Here is an 11,477-nt window from a genome sequence, read left to right as displayed (position 1 = left end):
ATGAAGTACCAGGTACATTACCGGTCCTGTAGGGACATCTTTTTATGATATACTTGGTACCTCTCATTGGTTGTGATGGGGTTAAATATGACAATAGCACTATAAACAGAAATGTAAGCGAATATATTGACTTCACTGCCAGGGGAAGAAACTATCTACCCTTTAAGCCAGGGGTTCTCAAACTGCGGCCCTCCAGCTGCTGCAGGACTACATCTCCCATAATGCTCTTTCAGCTAAGGGGCTGGCTGAGGAGTATGGGCGATGTAGTCCTGCAGCAGCTGGAGGGCCGCAGCTTGAGAACCCCTGCTTTAAGCGTTTAAGATTAACATACAGATGAAAAGCAGGGGCATAACGTAAAATAATGATTTTTGCCGCACACACATATATATCATTATTATTTATACATATCTTTAGGTCACACATTTTAGTACAAAACCAGCACCTTGTTTTTTCTTGCTCCACAATATAACCACTTATCTTTACATGCTAACTTAATACAAGGAGGGTCAGGTCCAGATAGCCAGGTAAGTGGTAGGGGGTCAGGCCTGGGGCAACATCCAGCCGACAGCCATTCAAATCCCAAACAGTGCATCCATGGAGTTTGGGGAACACAACACAATTTACAGGGGATTTTTTTTTTTGTTTCACAACAAAAAAGTATGCGTAGGGGTAATACCAGATGAAACAGCTTTTTGTGTTTTCTTTTTTTTTACTATTTTATTATACATTTTGCAAGACTTCAGAAAGACATATACCACAGCAGTGTGAACTGCAATAAAATAGCAACGGCACCAACAATGATGGAGATTAAGACATGTCCTATGTTACTTATGTAATAATGTAATATAGCAAAAAGAAGAGGTCTTGGGCACACTCCTGTTCATCAGCGAGGACTCGAGCACCCCCTGTGCCCTCTCCACAGTCGATCATTTAAGGGAGTCTAGTTCCTGCATGAGCTGCTCTTTCTCCAGCTCTAATTCCAGCACACGCTGCCGGTTGTGCTGCAGGCGGTCCTCCAGCCACTGCAAGAGCGGCCCACTGATGGCAGACATCTGACCGCACAGGTTCTTAGTAAACACAGAACCGTTGTGAATCTTCGTGACTGAATCCAAATGTCCGAGGCTGTGTATCCTGCGGTAGGCATCCTGTTCCTCCTGGCAAAGGATTCTGGGAAGTTCCACTGCGGATTCCAAACAAACCTTCCGAATTGTGTCATGTGGAACCACATGCAGGGGCACCTCGATCCTCTCGTACTCGGTGCCTTTCTGCGCTTGGACCGACTGGAAGCAGGTGTATAATATGCGTCCCGTCTTTGTGTTCTTGTCTTCGATAAAGCAGGAGAAGATAAGACCCACAAATCCACTGTCCATCATCTGATACATAGCCTGGGTGCGCACGTCCACATGAGAGGGCCACACGGTGATGTGTGGGTGGGAATGGTACCAGCCGACCACCCGCATGGGGCGTCCTGTTATCTCCGCCAGCCGGTCAGCCTCGGTAGTGGCTGCGGATAGCTGCTCCGGGGAAATCTCCACTCGGTCCTTCCTCTTGTCGGACCGCCGTAGAATGATTACGGAGTAGATATGCACCACGCGATGTGTATCCACTTCCCCGATACACAGCCCCATGACCTCCTCCCTCTCTGTACTCAGAGAGTGGGTCACACAGACAAGGAAAGCATCCCCTTGAATATGTACAGCCTGTACCGCCATTATTCCCGGGCGATATCCGGGCTGCTATATCATTTCCGGAATCGCTATATCCATTTCCTGTCCCCTCTCTCTCACTTCTCAAGGGAAATATATGGTGCTTCCCGCTCTGAGTTCGTGTCCACGGTTATAATCATGATTTTATGGCTCTGTTGTTGTAGCACAATCACAATCGGATTGATAACTATTAGCATGTAAAACGGTTCTTTTCAGCAAGGCTTTACCTTGAATATTCATGTGACTTTGTCAGATATTGATTGGTATTTATGTAACCGAGTATGAATGTTGTTTACACAGTTTATTTACAAACTCAACATTCTGCATTTTATTTGTACGTTATTGCGCCTTTTAAGGCTGTACAACTTTGTGAAAAAAGGGACAGAGAAGTCTGTGGCTCACTAAGGTGGACGTATGGCACCCAGGTATCCTGCTAATTGAGATGCCCAGTAGGGTCACCTAATGCAGTGCTACATGCCCTCCTGGTAGTAATGACAGATCGCACCCAGAGTGCTAATTGAGCTGAAGGTAGACATAAGCGATGTAAGTGAGATGGTGTGTTAATGTATGGTGTTAGCGTGCGGGTGTTACTGTATAATGTTAGTTTGTATGCTAGTGTATGACAGGACCGCTTGCCCACACCAGCGGGACCTCCTACCCACATCCTGCAAGGGGGTCTCCAGGCGGCCGGAGTCAGAAAGTTCCCAGGTATGCCAATCACAGGATCTGACAAAGCTTACGTACAGGCCTTTGGATTGTTCCCTGGAGTTCTAGGACCAGCTCATTGGAATAGTAAAATTGAATACGAATCTTGACAGCGGGCACACTTCTTAAGTGCCATAGAAGGGAATGTTTTTGGTTTTTGTCATTCCTTGAGGTTTCCCCTTTCATAGAGCAGAGAATGGTTGGTGGATATAAATGTATCAGCAATGCATTTACAAACAAAAATATTAGTTGTAAATAAAATCCTGGAAATAAAACATTAAGAAAACTGTAGTAGATGGGACTAATGGTTTGTGTCTGATGTTAAATGTTGTGTTTCTATATTCTTCTAAAATACTTAATTATCATGTGTGTAAGGTCAGTGTATGTGTATATGTGTTTGGGCAGGTTATGTTTATGTGTGCATGTGTATTAACAGGTGTTTTGCAAGGACTGTATATGCGTGTAAGGTCAGTGTATGTGTATATGTGTGTGAATCGGAAGACGTCCAGCTAGGGGTAGGAGGCAGGAGGCCGCGTGGGCATGTGACATGAGGCTGCTGCTGGGAGTCCAGATCATGGATAATGTGCTGAGTAGGGTTATAGACATCCAGTATCTGCCATGGACCAGATGAAGCCTGACCCATTATCTGCCATGGACCAGATTAAGCCTGACCCATTATCAGCCATGGACCAGATTAAGCCTGACCCAGTATCTGCCATGGACCAGATTAAGCCTGACAAATGAGGTACAGGAGCTGCACTCAAATGTACAAGGAAAAAAATACTATAAAAAAGTGAAGCTTTTTTTACAGCATGTAAAAAATATAATACACCCACTTAAGCAAAAATCAAAGTGACAGAAAAGCAGAGACCATCTAAAACCCCCAACGTTCGTGTTTACAGACAGCCTCGGAGCAGAAACCCTTTAGTTTTGTCTTTAGCAAGTGAAGTGTGTGGTCGATTGGGTTGAGATCAGGTTCCTTAAAAAAAAACGCTTGGTTGTTTCACGGCATGTTTTGAGTTATTGTCCATCTGTAAAGAAAAGCGTCTTCCAATCAACTGAATTAGGCAGAATCTAAGCAGACAGTATATCCCTATACACTTCAGAATTCATCCAGCTGCTTCTGTCCTCTGTCACATCACCAATAAACACTAGTGACCCTGTGCCACTGGAAGCCATGCATGCCCATGCCATCAGACTGCCTCCAGCGTGTTTTACAGATGATGCGGTATGCTTTGGTTCATGACCCGTTCCAAGCTTTTCTTTCTTTCTCTCATTCTGGTGCATGTTGATCTTAGTTTTATCTGTCCAATGTTGTTCCAGGATGGTGGGCTGGCTTTTTTTAAATGTTTTTTGGCAAATAATAATCTGGCCTTTCTATTATTGAGGCTTATGAATGGTTTGCACCTTGTGGTGAACCCTCTGTATTTGCTGTTGTGAAGTCCTATGGTTTTTGGTAGTTTATGTTAGACTTGGATAAAGATATGCCTAATTCCTGGAGAGTGTTCTTCACTTGGCTGGATGTTGTGAAGGGGTTTTTCTTTACCATGGAAAGGATGCTACGATCATCCACTAATGTTGTCTTCCATCAAAGTCCAGGCCTTTTTATGTTGCAGAGCTCACCAGTGCAATCTTTTTTTCTCAGAATGTACCAAACTGTTGATTTGGCCACTCCTAATGTTCCTACTATCTGTCTAAAGGATTTTTCATTTTTTTGGAGCCTAGGGATGGCCTCTTTCACTTGCATCGAGAGCTCATTTGACCGCATGTTGTGGGTTCAGGGCAATAGCTTTCAAATCCGAATGCTACACCTTGAATCAGCTCCGGATCTTTTACCTACTTAATTTATGAAAAAATAATGAAGGAATAGCCAACACCTGTCCACAAAACAGCTTTTGAGTCAATTGTCCAATTACTTTTGGTCCCTTGAAAAAGAGGGGGGGGTACATATTAAAGAGCCTAAAACATTCCTCCAATTTGATTTGAATATCCTCTGTATATTCAACTGTAACTTGAATTTATTTTGGTAAACAGCCGAAATAACAAAACTTGTGTTAGTGTCCAATTATTTCCAGACCTAACTGTATGTGTGCGTGTGTGTGTTTATGGGCAGTGTATATGTTTGCGTATGCACAGGTGTCTGTAAGGGCAGTGTATGTGGACAGTTTATATGTGTGTGTATGGGCAGGTGCTTTTAAGGGCAGTCTATATGTATATATGTGTACATCATGTACTTTATTTTTGTAGTGGGGTGTAGGGGCCCCGGTGTACTGCATTGCCCAGGGCCTGCAATGCTGTTAAGATGGCCCTGACTAAGAGTCCTAGTCTAAACCCAGATTGCTCTGTATTGAGTAAGGTACAGGGGACAAGCATGTTATATATAGTATCCAAATAAATTAAAATGCTTTAATGTCCCTTACATCCCTCTAAAAAAGGCGGCATATTAAAGTACCCAGAAGAAATGGTTCATGTTACAAACTTTTTACATTTGGGAGGGGAACCACTTTATTCGATATAATCTGGTGAAAGCAGATAAAAATAAAAATTACTTTTAAGAAATATCCCTTTACGTGTGGCAGTCTTATTGTAGGTGATACCTTAAGGTGTATGTTCTGTTCATGGTACATTTGGATTAAATAAAACACCTCATGCCAGTCTACCTATGTGGTGTATCTCACCATACCCACACACAAACACATAACCAGACACACACTTACCCTTTCTTCAGCTTGTCTTCATTGCAGCTTCTACACACACGGTGCAAGCTGCCACGCTACTCCCAGGGAGGTCATGTAGTGCAACAATACATGGTCTCGCTCAACCCCTCTTATTGAAATTAGGGGCATAAATTTTTAAATCCAGGACTCTGGATTTACCTGTTTATCTCTACTCCTGTAGCATGCTGCTGTCTTGCATGCTGCAATTGCCCCGTTGCCACCCCCCTGAATCTGCACGTCTCTTGGTTGGTTCTTTCATAGTAATCATACTGTTTATTGGTTTATTTGTTCTGAAGCCTAACTACACTTATCTGTTGTTTTAACATTTTCAGTATTGTATAAAATATCTAATAAAACAGTTCTTGTTTTGTATAAGTAGTTGTCTACTTTAGTATTAACAGTTCATTTTGTCACTAGAGCATATGTTACCTATATACTAGAATTGCATAGTGTAATTCATGGGACACTCCATCCATCATATTCTATAGATAGGTAGGTATCACCTTTAAATTATTTTGTAAGGATATAATGTCTGATTTATCAATACACACGCATGGCATAATTATCACCAGCTCCAGTCCTGACTTGTGGAAGTTTCAGGGAGAACCCTATGAACATGCGTGGAAAGCACTCCTCACTGATTTTAAGCTAGCAAAACCGGTGCAAATGACAGTGGAACACTATAGATTTAGAGAGACAGCTTCTTCTATGGGAAGTGTATTTTTTTCCCTCTAACATGCATAGTAACCATTTTTACCATTTTACGACTTAATGTATACTATTACAGCATATGAAACGTGTAGAGGACCATGAGGAAATACATCTCATAGTAAACACATATTCATGCTCCAGGTAGACCGCTGCATTGTTATCTAGTTTGCAGATGAATCAATCCAAGCCCTCATAGATATATGATCACATTACTCATGGCTAATATGTTGGCAAAAAAACAGTGTTCAGATAGCACATGCTTGACTGGCTGCTGCTCAGCTTCCTTGACAAAAGGGAGTTCTACTGAGCATGTGTAGAAAGCATATACAGTTTAAGTTAGTGTGAGCTGGGGAAGGAGTTAAGTGACGAACCAATGTTAATCAAGAATGCCTGCACCTTCTTGTATACTGTAAAGCAGTGGCAATCAACTCATGGGTCGCAGAGGGTCAGGGCCGGACTGGAGGCATACCGGGAAAAAATTCACTTTCCTGTGGCTGCCTTACACATTCTAGCAGCAATCCGCAAGCCACAGGCTGTCAGGACCGCGGCCACAACAATCAGGGCCATCATGCAGCCTCCGGTCCGGCATGTACTTTAGTATTAGTCACCGACTGGAAAGCAAGTTGCTTGATTGCTTTGAGGTCGCTGTCTGCTCCTAGTGGGAACTGAATAAAGTTTTTCTCCGATTGCTCCTCCCTTCTTCCTGCTGCAGCCCGCGGACAGCCTTTCCACTCCATCTTTTCCGAGTTAAGTATATATATATATATACATACACACATACATATATACACACAGGAAATAAAGTTGATGCACTCAGCGGGTCTTTTTATAAAAACTGGTTCTTGAGAAAGGCTCATTGAGAGCCGAAACGTTGGACCTTCACCAAGTAAATACATTTTATAAAAAGACCCGCTAAGTGCATCCACTTTATTTGCTGTATATGCTTTTTGGATTGTTAGCACCCGGGCATATTGCAACTGCTTCCAGTCAAGTGAGTGCATAACATTCTATATTGTTTAATATATAGATATATGATCTGCTCTGCTGTTCCTATTGCCTCTGTCCCCCACTAGGACACAGCCCGTTACCCCACCACAGCTCCTATGCACCATCTCAGCCCCAGTTACCCAGACACCACAACCCCTGTCCCCCTCATTTTGCACAGACTAAAAAGGGGAGAGAAAAAAAAAAAAAAAAAAAAAAAAAAAAACTTTCAAAAAGAAAATGGCATTGTGGACAAGTCATGTGAAGTCATATGAACTCTGGTTCAGTGAGAGACAAAAGCATAGAAACAGAATGGACATTGAACATGACCTCAGAATTGCTTTGTCTACCATCACCCCAGACTTTGAGACACTCCTCAAAAGCATCCCCAGTTTTCCCCCATTAGTTCTACCTCATGTTTCAATTACTGTTTATTTTGCCTCAATGGCACTTTCATTTCACTAGCGCTGTGATTACTGCACAATTTTCACTAGTGCTGCGATTACTGCATTATTCATTGTGCCAAGTATCAGTTTGTTTACGGTTTAAAAAGTGCATATATACACATATATGTGGAATACTGCACACGTTTTATGAAATAAAAATAATATTTCAGAAATTACATTTTTGGGTTGTGACTTAATGACCAGAGACAAATGTGGGTCCTGAGGATACACGGGTTGAGAACCACTGCTGTAAAGTATTCTGCAGTCAATGAAAACAGATATGCATCCTATCGTGATGGCTGGAGTGCTCTTAAGCAGTGTGTTTGACAAAAGTTTTGATACCAGAACACGCAGAGAAGAAAACTTGACAATTAAAGACATGTTTCTGACAAAATGTTTTATTAAGACAAACTATTAAATAGGCAGAATTAGAGAGATTTAAGTGCAATATGTAACAGTCTGACAACAGTATAACAATACAAGAAAATCCCACACCTAAACTTTCCTGAACGGTACCACTGAAACAAGCACAGGTAAGAAAACCGGGTAAGTGAATATATACAATTCCTCATCATACAGGCAAACAGGGCACAGTTTAACCATCTACATCAGGACAAATAAAGGGGGAAGGAACACTGACAATAAACCGCTAAGCACTGCTGGGTCAGTTTCACACAATGAGATTCAGTTTTCAGTGGCATCTTTGCACTCTTTTCCTTTTCGGATCTCTTCCAATTTCTTATCCTAGGACACAAAACAAAAAACACATTTGGTTACAGGTGTTTAGGAATAGAATGTAGGAGGCCCTCATACTTTTTTCTAATGTAGAGTGTGCATGGGGGTTCGTGGAAGGTAGTTTATCATACAGGAAGCACAACATTTATAGCATATTTAAAGGAAGGTCTTGATAACATAGTACCCCCCTGGAAACCACACTTTTGAGCAATAAAGTACAAAGCAAGAGGGTCAAGAGACTTGGATAGACATGTTGGAGAAGAGCCTCCACCAAGTATCACAAACCTTTTCACGCAACTTCTCCAGCTTGGCAGCCATTTGAGCTTCTCTTTTTTCTTTGTTGGTTTCCATTTTAGAGGTCAACTTTTCTTCTGCCATTTTGCTGAAGTTGTTATTCTCTTCAATAGCTTTTTGAAGAACCTCTTTCTCATGCTCTCGCTTTTCAGCTAGTTGCTTCAGTATTTCAGCCTCATGTAACTATAAAGAAAAGGTAGCCAGTTCATAAACATCCTTAAATTACTGTACACAGCTGATGTCAGAGCTTGGACTAGAGGACTGCATTGGGAGGTGGGTCCCACCCAAAAAAAACAAACAAACTTGTGGGTGGTCTTGCAGGCGGGAGCGGGCGGTGAGGCACTGTACCTGCGGGTCCCGGTAATCCCGCAAAGCTGCTTCTTTACAGTGTCTCCTCTTGCTCCGCCCAGGAACAAAATGTTGTCACGTGATGTGACATCACTTCCCGTTACTCCGCCTTGTTCCTGGGCGGAGGAAGAGAAGAGATGCTGCGAGGGAGCAACTCGAGGGCAGCCTTGCAGGACTGTGCGGGAAATCTGCAGTTCAGGTAAGGAGGTGGGCTTAATTGGCCACAAATGTGGCGGGAGCGGAACACCCACATTGCAGGAGCAGGCGGGATAAAAGAAAAAACAAAAAAAAAACCCACCACGAAAATGTAGAGGAATGATACAGGTATCCTCCATACACTTGCCCCTTCCTGCCGCCCCTCAACTAGTTAAGTGCATGTGATGTGTTTGACTTGCAATATACGCAAGTTTTTCTTTAAATGGAATGTTTACTGTTGCGACACACCCTTTAACCCCTTAAATCCTCTATGTACCGGGACGTCAAAAAAAAAAAAAAAAAAAAAAAAAAAAAAGCAAACCCCTATGGGTCACTGCCGCTGCACGGGAGATCAGGCTGTTTGACAGCCTGGACTCCCCACTGACAGCAGAAGCCGGCATCGCCGGCTTTCTGCTGTCCGATCTGATGTAACAGCAGGGGATATCCTGTCCTCCAATGAGGCACAGACGCTGGGCGAAGCTGTGCGATATCTTAGAAGTTTAAATCAGAGGGTAATTGGGTCTCACTGTGGGATTGGCATAACCGATCAGCATCCTTTCCCCCCCTCCCCTTAAAAAGGCTGGGTGATTTGATATACAATTCAGCAGAGGAAAGGCAACTATCTTTTGCCCATCTGCTTGATTAACTACCCATGTTGTATAATTGCATTATATTTTGTTGTCCTATCACATTAAAAAGCAGATTCCTCAATGTACGCACAAGGTAGGCTTTTAACACATACTGATTATTTTAACATGTGAACAGATGCATGGGTTTACAAAGGACACTAATTTCCATATCGCTTGACATATCCTTTTCTAAAAGGGTTGCAACGTTTGATGTAGATTATAAGAACCTGAGCTGGTAGCTGTAAAATTGAAGCCCAGGTGTTTTGTATGGGGAGGAACAACATTTATCAAGTGCCCAAATAAGTGCCAGTGTTAGAGTTTTCTGCCATCATATATGCACTTGCTTAGTAATAGCCTGTATGTCAATGTTTAAAGTTCTAAATTGCTTTACATGGCATAAATGAAAGCCTGAGGTCTGTTATCTATATAGTTGAGGTTTCTATCTTAACATTAAAAGAAACATGCCAATTAACACATCAGTACACTATGATTTATACAACACCAACATTCCACAGTGCTGTACAACAGATAAACAAGAATATATAGTGCATTACATAATTTAGTCTGAGAGGGAGGGGAGTTGTGGACCCTGCTCAAAGTGACGTTATTTGCTACACCTGGCATTTGCAGAAGAGTTGCAGTATCAACTTAACTTCATTAGTGAGGGCCAACCCTAAAAGTGGCCTGCATGAATTGTTGAGACAGCCTTGTATATGCACAATCAGCGAGGTCATCTGGCATACATCAATCATTTTCTATGTGGGAACCGTGCGGAAGTCTTACTACAAAGACCACCTGAATTAAATGTATTATATAACAAATGTTTCTTACAGGCAGTTTGTAACATAGGGTCTAACACTAAACTCAGTTAAGCAACTACTAGCTGGGCAAACTTCACTCACAGACCATGCAAATTATAGTTCCATGAAAGGAGACCCATGCACACTCACCTTTCGTCTTTCTTCTGCAGCTTCCAGCTTCTTCTGAATTTCCTCTAGTGAACATTCCTTTTTTTTGGGAGAGGCAATGGCAAGATCTGGAGGAGCAGCATCAGCAGATGGGGGACTTAGAATGAGCTCAAACGCCTGACCTGAAGCACGCTTTTCCAGCTCCTTTACTTTAATGTCTTACAGAGGGGGGGGGGAAAAAAAAAAAAAAAAAAAAAAAAAAAAAAAAAAAAAAAAAAGTTAAATGTACATAAAACCATTTCCATTAATTGTTTTGTTAGCTACAAAACCGTTTTAAGCACAGAATTACAATAAAAGCATTTGTCTTCAATTCACATCCATCTGAATTTTGAAAGTCTATGGGGGAATGACATAAGCACTACAACAAGCTAGATAAAAGCAACCAAAGGTTACTAGCAGCTAACCACACAGGTCAATTTAAAAATGTGCAGCTGGCGTTAAACAAAGAACAGAGCACAGTATTTCAGTAGCAACATTTTTTTTTTTTAATTTTAAAGTGTTTGAGTATTTATAATTAACTTCTGGAAAGAACATGAGGTTCAGCAGATGCAAGAAGTTTATTTTTAATGAACAGCATTAAAATATATCACCAAAACTAGCAGGTCTTTATAGTGTAAAACATCCAGTCATAAGAGGGTTAATGATCCTTAATTGGTGATAACTGCCCCCCTCTCAAGTAAATAGGTCCCACAATTCAACAAAGCTGGCCAAATGGTACCTGCATCCGCCATTGTGGAGCTCAACTGGTAAATCTTGTACGATTAGCTGAAACAAAGCACAATTGGGCTGTTAAAATGTAGTCAGTATGGGTAACGGCATATTATACCTGCTTATTTTCACAGCCACCTGCAACAAGGAACGTATAGAGCATCTCCATCATCTAGCTATAATAATGCAACACTACCGTTTTTGGTTTTTTTTTGGGGTGGGTGAGAATAAAATATTCATGATTCAAACTCACCAAATACCAGAGTTTCACATTTTTAACATTTAGAGGATGTTGACCCACTAAAAGCTTTAACAGGCTGTGTGAAGCTTC

General features: G+C 41.8%; 2 protein-coding genes across 2 annotated transcripts; both read right to left on the bottom strand.

The window, feature by feature from the left end:
* Window positions 1-926: 926 nt before the first annotated feature.
* On the bottom strand, window positions 927-1,712 carry LOC149286240 (lys-63-specific deubiquitinase BRCC36). Its single transcript, XM_089494347.1, has one exon. The coding sequence runs from the start codon at window positions 1,710-1,712 to the stop codon at window positions 927-929; it is 786 nt and encodes a 261-aa protein (XP_089350473.1).
* A 6,241-nt stretch (window positions 1,713-7,953) lies between these two features.
* Window positions 7,954-11,178, bottom strand: LOC149286239 (stathmin-1-A). The gene is made up of 4 exons (XM_089494277.1): window positions 11,157-11,178; window positions 10,421-10,596; window positions 8,290-8,481; window positions 7,954-8,013 (listed from the first exon to the last, which is right to left on the bottom strand). Exons 1-4 carry the CDS (start codon window positions 11,167-11,169, stop codon window positions 7,954-7,956), a joined length of 441 nt encoding a protein of 146 aa, XP_089350403.1. The 5' UTR covers window positions 11,170-11,178.
* Between the last annotated feature and the right edge of the window lie 299 nt (window positions 11,179-11,477).

The sequence above is a fragment of the Sceloporus occidentalis genome, unplaced genomic scaffold (genome assembly GCF_023333645.1).
Source record: "Sceloporus occidentalis isolate IW3139 unplaced genomic scaffold, rSceOcc1.0.p SCAF_71, whole genome shotgun sequence".
Classification (NCBI taxonomy): domain Eukaryota; kingdom Metazoa; phylum Chordata; class Lepidosauria; order Squamata; family Phrynosomatidae; genus Sceloporus; species Sceloporus occidentalis.
The sequence above is the reverse complement of the archived record's forward strand: the minus strand, read 5'-3'. Positions and strand labels throughout refer to the sequence as shown.

Coding starts and splice junctions, on each gene's coding strand:
- LOC149286240 (XM_089494347.1), bottom strand. CDS start 1,712: ATGGCGGTACAGGCTGTACATATTCAAGGGGATGCTTTCCTTGTCTGT.
- LOC149286239 (XM_089494277.1), bottom strand. Junction 8,482..10,420: donor CTGCAGAAGAAAGACGAAAG/GTGAGTGTGCAT, acceptor TTTTCTTTATAG/TTACATGAGGCTGAAATACT. Junction 8,014..8,289: donor TGGAGAAGTTGCGTGAAAAG/GTTTGTGATACT, acceptor TTTGTGTCCTAG/GATAAGAAATTGGAAGAGAT.